Source organism: Ictidomys tridecemlineatus, chromosome 11 (assembly GCF_052094955.1).
Source record: "Ictidomys tridecemlineatus isolate mIctTri1 chromosome 11, mIctTri1.hap1, whole genome shotgun sequence".
NCBI lineage: Eukaryota > Metazoa > Chordata > Mammalia > Rodentia > Sciuridae > Ictidomys > Ictidomys tridecemlineatus.
In genome coordinates, this window is record NC_135487.1 from 105,765,200 (window position 1) to 105,781,750 (window position 16,551).

At 38.6% G+C, this 16,551-nt stretch overlaps 1 protein-coding gene across 3 annotated transcripts in view; it reads right to left on the reverse strand.

The window, feature by feature from the left end:
* LOC101974423 (monocarboxylate transporter 1) overlaps positions 1–16,551 on the reverse strand; it is a 29,580-nt gene that overhangs the window by 3,256 nt on the left and 9,773 nt on the right. The window contains exons 2-5 of one of the 3 annotated variants that reach the window (XM_078027032.1): positions 5,844–5,946; positions 5,086–5,328; positions 3,590–3,733; positions 267–1,133 (exon numbers count right to left, since the gene is read on the reverse strand). In XM_078027032.1, the coding sequence (XP_077883158.1) occupies positions 267–1,133; positions 3,590–3,733; positions 5,086–5,302 (1,228 nt within the window). In that variant the 5' untranslated portion in view covers positions 5,303–5,328; positions 5,844–5,946. Of the gene's footprint in view, positions 1–266; positions 1,134–3,589; positions 3,734–4,243; positions 4,416–5,085; positions 5,329–5,843; positions 5,947–16,551 lie in introns of those variants that run through there. The other 2 variants (XM_078027034.1, XM_078027033.1) reach the window with 2 other exon arrangements.

Consider the following 16,551-nt stretch of genomic DNA (forward strand, 5'->3'; position numbering starts at 1 on the left):
GGGTGAGAAAGGCTTGCTCTGTGCTACCAAACAGCTCACTGATCTCTGCTGCTTTTTTTTTTTAATATTTATTTTTTGGTGTAGATGGACACAACCCAATGCCTTTATTTTTATGTGGTGCTGAGGATCGAACCCGGGTCCCGCCCATGCTAGGTGAGCGCTCTGGCCACTGAGCCACAATCCCAGCCCCTAATCTCTGCTTTCTATCAGGGTCCCAATCCTGTTTTATGATAGCGGGATCATAGAGGTAGGGAAACATACTGTACCTAACAGTGGTGGCCCCAGGAGGACAGGACAGCATTCCACAATGGTCACCAATCCCATGGCGCTGGAGAACTTCTGCGGTCCAACGAGGTCCATCAGTGTTTCAAACAAGACAGAGCTGAGCCACCCAAAGGCAAATCCTAAGCATCCCGCATAGACACAGAACCCAACGTAGCTGGTAGAAAAAGGCAGTACCATATGACACACTCCATTTGCAAAAATCGCAGCAGCAAAGAAATACTGGATTCGCGGTCTTATCCACTTGGTGTTGGCTATCAGTCCCATGGAAGGTCTGGCTATGATATCGACCAAAGACAAAATGGAGAGAAGGAAGGCAGGCTTCTCACTAGCATAGTGTTGACTCTTCGCGTAACTACTAAGAAAGACTAACGGGGCAGCCAGTCCAAAGACCATCATCACGTTTCCAGAGAGGTACAGAATGAAGCCTCTGTGGGTGAAGAGGGACAGGTTCAGGAATTGGTTAACTACTGGGAAGACGGATCTTTTCTCCTCTTTATCGTTCCCACCATTACATTTTCCGTTGGCATCACCTGCAACCTTGTTTGCATTAGATTTTCCAGCTTCTGGAAGGGATTCTTTACACTCAACTGTCTGTGCCTGTGTTGGCTTGGGCCCTATGGGTCGCATCAGGGCTCCAGCCACACAGCAGTTTAGTAGGAGGCCCCCAAGAATCAGGAAGCTTCCTTTACAACCAAAGCTATCAAAGAGAGTCTGATTGAGGGAGGCCAGGACTGCGAGGAGCACAGGGCTGCCGGCCATGGTCAGTCCATTGGCCAAGGGTCGCTTCTTATAGAAATACGTGCCAATCATGGTCAGAGCTGGATTCAGGTTGAAAGCAAATCCAAGACCTGGAGGGAGGGGGAAAATGACAGTATTACATACTATAATTAACGTCAGAAACACTTGTTATTAATTAACTCGACAAAGAAATTGAACGAAAAGGACAAAATTGCCATCATTCTGAGAGAGGCTATTATAATTAATGGATCATGAGGTCCACTGTTGTCAAATAAATATAGACCAAAGTGTTTTTTATGTAGCAAATAGCAGAGTTATAACATTAAAATTATTATTACTTTTATTCTAGCAACCAAAAGAATACTAAAAAATCCCGGGGCTGGGGTTGTGGCTCAGTGGTAGAGCACTCGCCTAGCACACGTGAGGCACGGGGTTCGATCCTCAGCACCACATTAAAAAAAATAAATAAATAAAGGAACTATGTCCACCTACAACTAAAAAATAAATATTAAAAAAAATAAATGTAGGATCTGTACTTAGCTTCATAATAATAGCTTTCTTGAGAAACAGGGAATTGAAAACAAAAAGGAAAAAAATAAATATTATGAGTTCAGAAAGTAAGAGAGTAAAAGAAAATATTTTGGAATAGTAAAAATACAACACTGTCAGAAATGCCAGTACTACCACAATAAATTCATTAACTGAAGGCAATTTCTATGAAAATGGCCATGTATTTTATTTTTCAAATGAGGTAAAATGCCCATGAAATATTCCTGGAGAATTGAATACATCATAAATATTTGAAAAAGATAAGTAATTTGGGGGACCAATGTAAAAGAATGAATATGTTACACAGTTATAATAATTAGAACAGTGATGTGAGGGGAAAGGGAAAAAAAAACAAGGGATAGAATTGAATTACAGTAGATGGGGTAGAGAGAGAAGATGGGAGGGGAGGGGAGGGGGAATAGTAGAGGATAGGAAAGGAAGCAGAATACAACGGTCACTAGTATGGCAGTATGTAAAAATGTGGATGTGTAACCGATGTGATTCTGCAATCTGTATACGGGGTAAAAATGGGAGTTCATAACCCACTTGAATCAAATGTATGAAATATGATATGTCAGGAGCTATGTAATGTTTTGAACAACCAATAAAAAAAGAACAGTGTATCAAAAAAATAGAAAAACAAATCAATGAAAATAAGCAGAAAGCCCAAGAATAGAACCAAGAGATGTAACCCCTTTTTTTGGCCAGGCCAGTGCTCTACCACTGAGCTACACTCTCAGCCTGTTATCAAGTTTTTTAACTTAATATATCATGCACATGCCCATACTTCCATGTCTCAGAAATTTTTGCTGATGTTATTTTTCCATTGAATGGTACCATAATTCATTCACCATTCTCTGGTTAATGAGCATTAGGTTGTTGACATTTTTCTATTAATAAACAGTATACATACACACAAAAAATACTTTAAAAAATATATATGTATGTATATAGGTCCCAGGTATTGAACCCAGTGATACTTAACTACTGAGCCACATGCCCAGCCCTTCTTTTTTTTTCATTTGGAGACAGGGTCTCACTAGGTTGCTAAGGCTGGCTTTGAACATGAAATCTCTCTGCCTCGGTATTATGATGATAGTTTCCTATATCTCTGCATGAAAATAATTATTAAGAAATGATGCTTGTGGGGCTGGGGATGTGGCTCAAGCGGTAGCGCCCTCGCCTGGCATGCGTGCAGCCCGGGTTCGATCCTCAGCACCACATACAAACAAAGATGTTGTGTCTGCCGAAAACTAAGAAATAAATATTAAAAAATTCTCTCTCTCTCTCTCTCTGTCTCTCTCTCTCTCTCTCTTAAAAAAAAAAAAAAGAAACGATGCTTGTAATCCCAATGACTCAGACAGAGGCTAAGGCAGGAGGACCTGTCTCAAAATTTAAAAAAAATAGAAATAAAAGAGGACTGGAGTTGTAACTCAGTGGTAAAGTGCCTCTGGGTTCAATCCAGCACCAAAAAATTTTTTTTAAAGGGCAGGGGGGTGAGGGGAGGGAGAGTGCTCCTGTCATGCGCTTTACTCCTTGAAAATGTACCTGGCTTCTCTACCAGAGAACCTGCTCTTTGTATCTGCTGTTCCCTTAGTCCACTCTGAGCCAGTTCCATCTCGGGTAGTCTGGGGTTTGTGATGGCTGGGAATAGTGATGACTGCTCTTTAAATAACTGAGGGCACCACGTCCTTTACTGCTACCTTCCTTTAGATGGAAGAAAGGAAAAGAGAAAGTGAGGGAGGAAAAGAAGAAAGGGAGGTGGGACAGAAAAATCTTCAACTCATTCATTTAACAAATGATAATGCCAATTAAGCGCTAGACTGTCTTTAAAAGTTTGCTTTGCTGGCACTCTTAAATTAACACATCTAAAGCTCTTAAAAAGAACAGTCAGTCATTTTTCTAATAAAGACATTTTATTTCTCAAAAGAATCGGCAGATCCATGCTACCAACAGTCCACCAAAAAAAAAAAAAAAAAAAAAATTAACGCTTGAAAATAAACCAGTAGCACCTCACCTCCAATAACTCCAATACACACGTAAAGCTCCTGAACGGTGTTACAGAAAGAAGCTGCGATCAAGCCACAGCCAGACAAGCAGCCACCAGCCATCATGACGGGACGACTGCCGTACTTATTCACCAGGATACTGCTGATGGGACCTGGGAGAGAACAGGCAACTTAGCAACGCAGAGAAGCCCACTCCCCACTTCTGCGTGCACACGAGGCATTACTGACAAGATAGGCGTCAAGACAGAACCCCCATCCCCACAACAAACAGAGAAAACACAAAGCCGGGTAAAGAGCTGCTTTCCATCATGATTGAAGGCTCATAGATTTGTGTAGTGGAAAAAAACAGCAGCATTGATTGTACATCTTCTGTGTTTCTAGAACATATTAGATGGGTTCATCGCAAGAAGAAAAGCCCTCACTCTACCTCTCCTAAGGTAGAACGGGCTGCACATTCCCTGATTCTAAGTCTGTAGGGATCTTCATGTGTTTAGAACATTATTAACGTAACTGTAGCAAGTCTTCTCTGTTCTTGATTTGAGGATAGGTATCTGGAGTGCAGACATGAAGACAACAGTCAGGAGGAACAAATCACTAGCTAATATGTGTTTTGTTTCTCACAGGAAACAACAATAACAGAACTACAAAACGAAAATGCCTACCATCACTACTTCTCTTCAGCATTATACTGGAAGTCCAAGCCAGTGCAGTAAGACAGGGGAAAATAGGGATAAGGAAAGGAAGAAACCAAACTATCATTATTTGTGGAAGATATTTTGAATATCCAAAAATTTTGACAGACTCTACCAATAAATTAATGGAAACAATAAGAATTGAGCAAGCTAAGGGATATACAATGAAAATACTAAAATCAATTGCCTTTGTATATATCAGCAAAAGCAGAAAACACTTTTTTTTCCCCTCCCTGAGGTACTGGAGATTAAACCCAGGGCCTCGTGCATGCTAAGCAAGCACTCTATCACTGAGCTGCACCCCAGCCCAGAAAATGCATTATTATTATTATTATTATTATTATTATTATTATTATATTTCATATTGGGGATTGAACCCGGGGCACTTTACCACTGAGCTACATTCCCAGACCTTTTTATTTTTTTTAAATTTTGAAATAGGGTATTGCTGAGTTGCTTTGGTCTAACTTGCTGAGGCTGGCCTTAAACTTGCAATTCTCCTGCCTCGGTTTCCTGAGTTGCTGGGATTATAGACTTAATGTAATCACCATGGCCAGCCAGAAAACACATTTTAAAAGAACGTTGTCCTTTATATGACTCCAAGTTTTGGTCATAGTTAACCTAAGAGGAACATATAGTTGCTATATAGCCTTTACTGATAAAACGAAGGAAAAATGCGATTCTAATCACCTAGCTTCAAGAACAACCTTTCGAATACCTCACTGATAAGGGCACCAGGAACAGAAAGCACCTACTACAGAGCTTTTGCCTGCCTACTGGTAGTTAAAAGAGCAGGCCTCAGTGGTACTCACCGCCCCCATACATGACAGCAAACATGATAGAGGAGATCCACGACACTTCACTGGTGCTGGCATCAAATAGACCTTCAATTTCTTTGTAAAATACAGAAATAGATTTGGCAAATGCACAAGAGAAGCCAATAGAAATGAAAGCACCAACAACCACTGCCCACCCCCAGCCTCCATCTGGGGGGGTATATCCAACTGGACCTTCATTGGACGTTGACATTGTACGTAAAGATGAATTCCAAATACCTGAAGGATATGAAAGGAAAACAGTAGGTAACAAGGAGGTCGATAATAATATACATACTATAAAATTATGAAGATTTAATATCTCCCTTGCAATGTGTTCTCCCTTCCAGAATTTATCCTCTAATATTTACCTAGTTTTTATTTTCTCTAGGACTAACAGGCTCTTCTAAAAATGTCAGGAACGACAGTGTTATCTATAACACACTAGACATACAGCAATCTACAACATGTGGAATAGAAAGTTATCTCAGTAAGTTTGCTTTTCATCCAGCTGTTGAGGTATTTTTTTTTCTATTATGTGACAGGAAGGATTCCTAAATGATAGCTTAATATAGTTTAAATGAATCCATTTCAGAAGCTGGCAGTTTTAAATCAAAGACTTTCCCTTTTCTTGTTAAATCATCCAGTACTAATGAAGAAAAAAAATTAGTAGAGGAAATATATTGTAAGATTTTAATTATTATCAGGTGGGAGAGACTGGGAATAGGTTTACTGGTCCACTTTAAAGAAATTACCTTCTCACTGGTTGAGGTGGCCCACACCTGTTGTCCCAGAGACTTGGGAGGCTGAGGCAGGAGGGTCTCAAGTTCAAGGTCAGCCTGGGCAAGTTAGAGAGATCTGTCTCAAAATGTAAAAGATTAAAAAAAAAGGAAATAGTTATGTTGAAGAAATTAATAAACCTTTATTAGTTTCTGAATATAATTTTTATAAAGTTTCTAAAAAGTTTTATAAAATTGTGAAATGTTTAGGGTTTGTGCAACTTTTGTTAGATTTAATCTTAGATACTTTTTTTGTTAAGTAAAAAATAAAGTAGTAACTTTTTTTCGAACCCAGGGCCTTGTTTTGCAGGCAAAGCCAGCGGTCTACCAAGTGAGCTATATCCCCAGCCCTGTTAAGTAGTAACTGTAAAAAATATTCTTCTGATGTGTAAACACAATTGACCCATTTAAATAACAGCTTTATTGATAAGATATAATTTGCATATAATAAAATTTACCCTTTCAAAGTGTAAAACTCAGTGATTTTTAGTATATTCACAGAATTATGTAACTATCACCATCTGATTTCAGTTGAAGTTTCCAACTATTATTGTCATGGTTGATCCTGGATCATCCCTTGAAAAGCTCATGTGCTCAGCAATGCAGGAATGGTCAGAGGTGAAATGACCAGATTATGAGAGTTGTAATTCCAGCAGTGGATCCATTCGCTGGATTAATAACTTGAATGGGCTACTGGGTGGTACCTGTAGGCAGGTGGGCTTGGCAGGAGGATGCAGGTGACTGGGGGCGTGCCTTTGGGGACTACATCTTTTCCCTGGCTCCTCAGTCTCTCTTTCCTGGGGCTGCCACGAGTTGAGCAGTTTTCTTCTGCCCCTGCACCGGGATGTTCTGCCTCATCTCAGGAAATGAATCTTGGGAAACAGTGAGCCCCAAATAAACTTTTCGTCCTCTCAGTTGTTCTCTTTTATTCCCACAGCTCTACTGAGGTCAAATTGAAGTACAATATGATGCATATATTTGAAGGATGCAATTTGATCAGATTTGACATGTAGGTGACGAATACAATCAATATAAAAACATTTCCAGCCGCGTTCCTGGCGACAAAAACACTCAGGGTCACTCCAGGGGAACTGGGCTGCATGAAATACCTTTTTCTTTGGGGGTCCTGTGACAGCTCCTTTGACCTTAAGTGTCCACAGAAAGAGAGAGAGAGCTAACGTCCTGACCCCTTTTATTGAGGAGAAGCCATTCAAGTGAGGCAAGGGGTCAGGTTTCAAGGGGCTGAGTCTAGCTTCAGGATGTCTGCTGGCAGGAGGCTGATGGACATCTAGGAAGGCCACACCCAAAGGCAGAGCAAGAGAAGGGGACACACAAAGGGCGTTTCCGTGGAACATTCTATCCCAAACAGGCAAAGGGGTAATATCACAAAGAACAGGTGAGCGTAATTAGATCTATGGGGCTGCAGGAAGGCACGCCAATGCATAAAGACACATTCTGCTACTTTGAGGACTGGGGCAGCCGTCTAGGGCCACTATGAATGTGGCCAGATCACGACAAAAGTGACCAACAGAGCCTCTACCAATTACGGGAAGAAAAATGCTGGTCACTCAGAGCGACGACCCCACCACAATTTCCATTACTTTTTTTTTAAAAAAATTTGAAATCATGCAGTTTCCTTCATGATTTAGAAATCAATCAAGATATATAGAACCCCACTCCCACATGTCAACTATTTCAGAATTAAATGGCACACGCTTATAAATATCTCAGAGGGCAAGGAAGCAAGCACAGAAAATTAAATAAAAAGTGCTTTGAAGTAAGGAATAATAAAAGCTTAAAATACCAGGATCTCTGGGATGGACCAGTACCCAGATAAACATTTATAACTTAAAGTACTTGTATCAGAAAGGAGCTAGAAATTAACAATCAAATTATTTTCGAATTATGTAGTAGGAAGAAAAAAATATATGAGCAGAAATATATGAAATAGAGAAGAAATAAATGAGCTAAAATCTGGTAAAAATCAACCAAGTCTAATCAAGAAAAAAACAGGAACACAGTGGCTGGGATTGTGGCTCAGCGGTAGAGCGCTCGACTAGCACGGGCGGGACCCGGGTTCGATCCTTAGTACCACATACAAAATAAAGGCATTGTGTTGTGTCCATCTACACCTAAAAAAATGAATACATTTAAAAAAAAAAGAACACAAAAATTAATAACAATGGAAAGGGAGCTGTCAAAATAACCCTACAGATTCTAAAAATATATTAGGTAATATTACAATTGTAGGCCAACATATGTGATAGCTTACATAACATGGTCTATGTTAGAGAGAAAGTGTATTCAGTCATTGATGAATGAAATATTCTACATAGGTCTGTTAAGTCTAAATTATCAATTGTATTTTTTACTTCTATAGCTTCTGAGTTTAGTTTTTGTTTGGAGGATCTATCCAGTGGTGACAGAAGCATGTTAAAGGTACCCAGTACTATTATGTTGTGGACGATTTGATTCTTAAAATTGAGAAGGGTTTATTTGGTATACATAGATGCTCCATTGTTTGGGGCATAAATGTTTACAATTGTTATGTCTTGCTGAGATATAACTCCCTTAAGCAGTAGGAAATCTCCTTCTTTGTCCCTTCAGATTAATTTTGGCTTAAAGTCCGCTTTATCTGATATGAGGATAGAACCCCCTGCTTGTTTATGCGATCCATGGGAGTGATATGTCTTTTTCCCATCTTTTCACCTTCCGACTGTGAGGTGAGTCTCTTGGAGACAACATATTGTTGGATCTTATTTTGTAACCCAATCTGCCAGCCTGGCTCTTTTGACTGGTGAATTTAGACCATTAAGTTCAAGGTTATTACCGAGATATGACTTGTATTCCCGATCATTTGGGTTTATTTCTAGTCTTTAATTTGAATTTCTTTCTCCTTTGATTGGCTACTCCTTTAGTGTAGTTCCTCCCTCTGCTGATTTCACTTTTTTTTTTTTACTTCATCTTCATGGAATACTTTATTAAAAATGTTCTGAAATGCAGGCTTCCTGGTTGCAAATTCTTTTAACTTTTGTCTATCATGGAGGTTTTTATTTCATCTTCAAATCTGAAGCTTAAGTTTGCTGGATATAGGATTCTGGGATGGCATCCATTTTCTTTCAGAGCTTGGTATATGTTTTTCTAGGACCTTGCAGCTTTGAAGGCCTGGGTGGAGAAATCAGCTGAGGTCTGAATTGGTTTCCCCCTAATGAAATCTGATATTTTTCTCTCACAGCCTTCAAAATTCTATTCTTACTCTGTAGGCTGGGCATTTTCATTATAATATGCCTTGGTGGGGCTCTGTTGTAGTTTTGTTCATTTGGGGTCCATGTAAGCCTCTTGCATTTGATTTTCCATTTCATTCTTTAGATCTGTCTGTGTAATTTTCTGGTGTTATTTCATTAAATAGATTGTGCATTCCTTTGGTTTACATCTCCAAACCTTCACCTATCCCTATAAATCTTAAATTTGCTCTTTTTTATGTTATCCCATAGTTCTCGGAAGTTCTGTTCATGGTTTCTCAACATCTCCTCTCTGTGGTCAACTCTATTTTCGAGATTATATATTTTGTCTTCATTGACTGAGGTTCTGTCTCCCAAGTGGTCTAGTCTGTTGGTGATGCTTTCTACTGAATTTTTAATTTGATTTATTGATTCCTTCCTTTCTAAGGTTTCTGCTTGTTTTTTTTTTTATCAAAATCTCTGCCTCTTTATTGAAGTGATCTTTCACTTCATGTATTTTCCCTCTGATTTCATTTCTTATACCATCCTTTACTTTGCAGATCAGTTTAACTATGTACCTTCTAAACTGTTTCTCTAACATTTCTTCCACTGTGGTGTTGATGAATTCTGTTACTGAAGTATCTTGGTTTGTTTGGGGTGATTTCTTCCTTTGATTTTTCATGTTGTTTGTGTGCCTACCCACCTAACAGTATGGATCTGAGGCAGTAGAGTTTCTACCCTGTGGACTTACAGTGTCCCTGAAGGTCTCCAGTACCTCACTGTTTAGGGGCAGACAAATAATAACAACAACCCATGCAAATGATATATCACATTAAACCAAATAGTTCCTACTATGACATCGACAATTCTAATTAACACAATGAACAGAAATGACATCTTCAGTTATTGTCTACAATTAAAAACAGCAAGACTGCAAAAGGGTTTATAACTTCAAATGGTGGACAGGGAGAGAATAGAAGTGATCCAGGATGTGATGACTATGAGGGAGAAGGAGAGAAGAAGTAAAAAATTAAAGAGACAAAGAGAGAAAATAGAGATTGGCTGTTGGCTGAAGAAAAGAGAATCAAGGGAAATAGGAGAGAAAAAAATATATATATATATAAAGTAAAAATTTTAAAAGATAAAAGTAAAAATAAAAGAATACAAAGGAAACTAAAATATATTAATAAACACCCTAATATATATTAATATATATATTAATAAACACACTAATTCATGAAAAATAACTGACTTCAAGAGTGCTAGAAATGAGAAAAAAATATGAATATGAATAAATGTCTATGCACCATTAAGGTCAGAATTAAACAGAGAAAAGAGTTAAAAAAAAAAAATCTTGAAAAGTTGAAGATTTCTTTCCGTTGGATTTCAAAAGATTCTCAGTTCCTCTTCTCAGCAGTTTTAGGTGGCACTGTCTGGAATTCCTGGAGGCAGGGTTTAGGCAGGCTCCAGGCTCTCTGCTGAATGCCAATTGGTCTGAAGATTTCAAATCAGTGCACCTCCAGGGCCCAGTACTTGGTGGTCCATGCTGGAAGACTGTACCCCAGGGATCTCCCCTGGGTTCCACTCATGAATGGGGGACCCAATTCTTAGTCCCTAGGGTCACCTATAGACCCCCCCATTTCCTGGTCCTGGGTTAAGTCTCCAAACAATCTTTCCTGCCCCCTCCCTTCTGAGTTCCCAGCCAGATGTGTCTCTCCCAGCTGGTCCTGCAAGCAGTGGATTAGAGGGGGAAGGGTAGGCCCTGGTGGGTTTCCATGACCAGTTGTCCCCTATGTAAACCTCTCCTGTCACTTAAGCACACTCTCTGTTGTCCAGTGTGTTTACTGGGCCTGTATTTTGGGCCAAACTCAGGTTTGCCAGGGGTCAGGCTCCTCAGCTGCTGGCCTCTGCACAGCAGCTGCAAAAAGCTTCCCTTCTCTGTTCTCCACAAGCCGTCTGGAGAGACACACACAGGTGTTGTGCAGCATGTCTTTCAGGTTTGCCAGGCAATGTCCTCGACCTCTAAATGCTCCATACCCAGAGTGTCTTGGGCCTCTCAAAAATGCAGGTTCCTTTAATTCCCTTATTCCTCCACTATGCTCACGGAGGGACTGATCTAGCTGGTGCTTCTGGCCTGGCTATGGCAGCAGCTGTGCCACTGGGGATTTCTTACTTATTTTATTATATTCAACTTCCTGAGTCCCCGGTCTGCTTTGACCTCCTCTGTTCTGCCATCTTGAAAAACATCCTCAAGTTGTTCTTGTCGGGTAATTTGTTCACACTAATGAAAAGCTAATGGATACAATTCTTATTGAATTATCTATGTTCCCTTTAATTCCATCAGTTTTCCATGTATCTTGAGGCTCCATTGTTAATTGTATATTTGTTTGTAACTGGAATGTCTTCCTGAAGGACTGGTCTTCTCATCATCATAATATGTACTTTCTTTTACATCTAGTAACAATTTTTTTTCTTGATGTATATCTTGCCTAATATTCCTATCTCCACTCCAGCTCTCTTATGATTTGTATATCTTTTTCATCTGTTTACTTTAAGTGTATGTATCTCTGACTCTAAAGTGGATCTACTATAAACATTACATAGGTCATTTTTTTAAAAAAAATCTATCCTGCCAACCACTGCATTTGATTAAAATATTTAATCCATTTACATTTATTATAAGGTCCTTGCTTAGCATCTGGATGGCCATCGTAAGTGACAGCTGCCATTTTAAGTAAAAAGTTTCTCTTTTCTGCCCAAGGGTGTGTCTGAGAAATGTTCATACCAACCCAACCCTTAACCACCAGCATTGGGACCTACCTGGTACTGATTCCTGAGCCTGCCCCATAAAAGTCCTGGTACCCAAGCCTGTTTTGCCTCTCTCCACCATAGAGAGATGGCCTTTATTTGTCAGCTCCGGCAAATGAACTGTCGGGTGTATCTCTGCTTGGTCTCCGTCTTTCACTTCTTGCTTACCCATCTCTCGTTCCTCAATTTCCCTTCAGTAATTAATAAAGTAGGATTCAAGTCTGCCAATATGCTACTTGTTTTCTATATGTTTTATGTCTTTTTTGTTTCTCTATTCTTCCATTACTGTTTTCTATTGTGAATAGATATTTAATTCCCTTGTTTTTTTTTTTTTTTACTACATTTGGGAAGTTTTACTTTTATTTTTTTTAGCCTGAGGACTTCAACATCTAAACTTGAAACAATCTAGAATGGGTTAATACCAACTTAATTTCAATAGTAGACAAAGGCTCTGCTACTCCCAGGAGCAGTGAAACATGCTTGTAATCCTGGCAATGCAGGGGGCTAAGGCAGGAGGTTCACAAGTTCAAGGCCAGCACTGTCAATTTAGCAAGACTTGGTCTCAAAATAAAAATTAAAAAGGGTGAGGATTTAACTCAGTGGTAGAGTGCCACTGGGTTCAATCTCTAGTACAAAAAAAAAAGTCACTATATAGCCCCCTTTTATGTACTTACTATCATACGAATTACATTTTTATACAGTATAAGCCTACCAGCAGTTTTTTAATTATTAACTTACGTAGTCATCCTGTAAATCAGATAGGAGGGAAAAAGAGTTCAAGCAAAAAAAAAAATACATTTACACTGACTTTTAATTTTCCTTATGCAGTTGCCTTTACAGGTGTCCTTTATTTCTTCATGAGAATTCAAGTGACTGTCTAGTGTTCTTTCACTTCAGCCTCAGAGACTCAGAGTTTCTTGTAGGACAGGTTTGCTGGCAACAAAACCTCTCAATTTTTGTGTATCTGGAAATGTCTTGATTTCTCCTTCATTTGGTTAAAATGCTGTTTTTGCTGTTCTTACAGGAATTCAGTTGTTCTTCTGGAATACATTCTTCAGATTGCTGCAAACCTTTGGTTTCTTTTGAGTTCTGAAAAAGTTTGATTTTGATCATTTTTTGCCAGTATTCTCATTGTTTCTTTGAAGGAGATTTTTTAAGAGGGCCTAATTCTACCACTCTAGGAGCACTCTCCATAACTGATTTTTTTTTTATATCAACCTTTCCTTTGGCGAATTTACAAATTAAATCTGCCTCTCTTTTGTCTGGATTGTTGAAGCGTCGTTCATAAGCCATTTGGAAATATAAATTTCCCTTCTCAACTATCTTTCTGGTTTCAATATCACATTATGTTAGAGTCATAAAGTGAGTTAGATGTTCTCTTTTCCTGATCTCAGGGAGAGTTTGGAATAATTTGTTCCTTCCAAGAACAGATGGTACTCTCTTGGTAGCATTACCTATCAGAATGTACCTATAAAACCACCTGGGGATTGTGTTTTCCTTATGAGGATATTTTAAGTCATCTAATTCAATTACAGAAATGCCAAGTCTACTCATTCCTTCTCTTACCTTTTCTTCTTCTTTTCTTTCAGCATTGGGGATAAAACTCAGGGCCTTATGCTGAATTACATTCTCTTATGCTGCTGAATTACAAGCCCTTCTTGTTGCATTTTGAGCCTTTGTAGGGTACTCCTTGTAACTTCTTCCATTTTTACTAAGTTTTCAAATTTTCTGGCACAGCATTTTTACTTTCTGGGTCTGTGGTAAATCCCTCTTTATCCCAGGTACATGTGCTCTCTTCCCATCTTCCCTTAGTCCCAGAGGTTTATCTCCTTTATTAGTTTTCTTCAAAGAATATTGTTTTGTCAATTGTTGTTACTTGTAACTTTCCTCTTATTTCACAGATTTCTACTTTTTTATCATCATTTTATTATTACATTTTCTGAATTTATTCTGTTCTTTTTCAGACATAAGGTGGATACTCGGGCAATTATTTTCTTTTCTAATACAAGCTCCTAAGACCACAAGTTTCCCACTGTCATTTCTACTGCATACCATACTATACAGTTATATATATATATATAGTATTTTTATTATTGTCCAGTTCCAAGTATTTACATTTTTTTCCACTGTGATTTATTTTCTCTTTTTTTACCCCCTTTTGTATTGAGGGTTGAGCCCAGGTACCCTGAGCTACCTCCAAAGCCCCTTCTAATTTTTATTTTTACAGAGGGTTTCACTATGGTTGGCCTCAAATTGTGATCCTCCTGCCTCAGCCTCCCAAATCACTGGGATGTAATTTCTTCTTTGACCCACAGTTATTCAGAGGCTTTTAAGTTTTCAAAGAAACTCTTTTGTTTAGGCTTCCTCCCCATCTCACCCCCACCTACTGAAGACTGAATCCAGGTCCTAACACATACTAGGAAAGTGCTCTACCACTGAGCTACATCCCCAGGCCTTTTTATATTTGAGACAGGGTCTTGTTAAATTTTGAAGGCTGGCTCTGAACTTGCAATCCACCTGCCTCAGCCTCCTCAGTAGCTAGGATTACAGGTCGGTAGCCAGGATTATAGGTATGTGCCACCATGCCCTCCTTTTATTTCATTTTACTAACTTAAAATTAACAATACTGGGTCTGGGGTTGTGGCTCAGTGGTAGAGTGCTCGCCTAGTATGGGAGAGGCCCTGGGTTTGATCCCCAACACCACATAAAAATAAATAAATAAAGATATTGTGTCCAACTACAACTAAAAATAAATGTAAAAAAAACAATAATATCATAAGGACAACATATGATTTTTTTAAAATATTTCATGTGTTCTCTAAAAGAATGTACCTTTCCAGATGTTGGGTTTGACCTATTTGTTGAATTGGCTTTAAGTTGTTCTATTTAAATCTCCTAAATCTTCATTAGTTTTCTTTTTTCTATTTCATCTATCATAATAGAAGGGAAGTATATAAAATCTCCCAGTGATGACGTGTTTGTCCTTTCTTTAATGTGGGTTTTGTGGAAGGGTAATTTTTATGAGCTTAGGTGATGAATCTTAATCATTAAGAAACCTGACCTGCAGCCTAGCTGGGTGTGATGGTGCACACCTGTAGTCTAAGCACCCAGGAGGCTGAAGCAGGAAGGTTGCAAGTTTGAAGCCAACCTCAGCAAATTAGGCAGGCACAAAGCAACTTAGCAAGACCCTGTCTCAAAATAAAAAATAAAATGGGCTGGGGATATGGCTCAGTGGGAATGCATCCTTGTGTTCAATGCCAAGAACCAAACAAAAAAAAAAAAGAAAAAATAATTTAAAAATAATTTAAAAAATTTTTTGATACTTTTGTTTTTGAATTGACAAAAAATGTATATCCTAATATGCATATTGAGGAATGACTAAATCAAGCTAATCCGCATGCACTACTCATACAAATTGATTTTTGGTTACAAAATTTATAATCCACTCAATAATGTTCAAATATATATTATTATTAACTATAGTTATCATATTGTACAAAAGATCTCTCAAACATTTTCCTCCTAATTGAAGTTATGTATCCTTTGACCAACATTCCACCCACTCTTGCCTCCCATCCCCAGCTCTTGGCAACCAGCATTCTAACTGTTTAATGAGTTAGACTTTTTTAGATTTTACATATAAGTGAAATCATGCAGTCTTTTTTTTTTTTTTTTTTTTGGTACCGGGGATTAAACTCAGGGGCACTTAACCACTGAGCCATATCCCTAACCTATTTTTTTTTTTTAATTTACAAACAGGTTCTAAATTAAAGTGAGGCTGGCTTTGAACACACAATCCTCCTGCCTCAGCCTCCTGAGCACCTGGGACCGTGCACCACCACACACAGCAGTGTATCTCCCTTTGCTTGGCTTATTTCATTTATTATAATGTCTTCCAATTTTGTTCATGTCACAAATGACAGGATTTCCTTCTTTAAACAGTCTAATAGTATTCTACTGTATATGCAGACGACTAGACCCTGTTCCTTAATTTTCTATTTTGTGCTGGATACTTACAAGCTCACGTCCTTCTTTCTATGTTTTGAGAATGTCAAACTTGTCCTTTTGGGTTTCTGAACTTAACAAAATTCCTTGACCCTTTTGTTGACCCAGATACCACTTCAAATCAAATGTTCACATACCAGCGAGACTTCTCTGGACCATCCTAAATTAAACAGCAACCTCTTGCTTTCATTTACCGTGCTCTATATAAATCTATCTTGCTTTACCCGTATCTTTAGCTATCTAAAGGACTAAATAAGACTTAGTGTTTTCAATGAAGTAAGCTTTAATCACTTTACTTGATTAATTGAATGCTCTCAACAACTCTGTGAAGTCAATGCTATTACTATTCCCAAGTAAGAGTTAGGTGAACTGAGGAACAAAAAGGTTAAGTAAATTGCTCAAGGACATGGCAGAGCTGGGGTGCAAACCTAATCAGAATGGCTTCCAATCTGTGCTCTCGAGCACTAGGCCACACTGCCTCTCATTGCTGTCAGTTTCTCCCCAACTCACACCAAAAAGAAACTGCATGAAACAATGATTTTTATTTTATTATTTTTTTTTTTTAACAATGCAACGTCCCTAGCCCTTTGGTATTTAATCACGGTCAACAAGGACCTGATGAATGAATAAAGGGGAAAGGTGATTTAGGC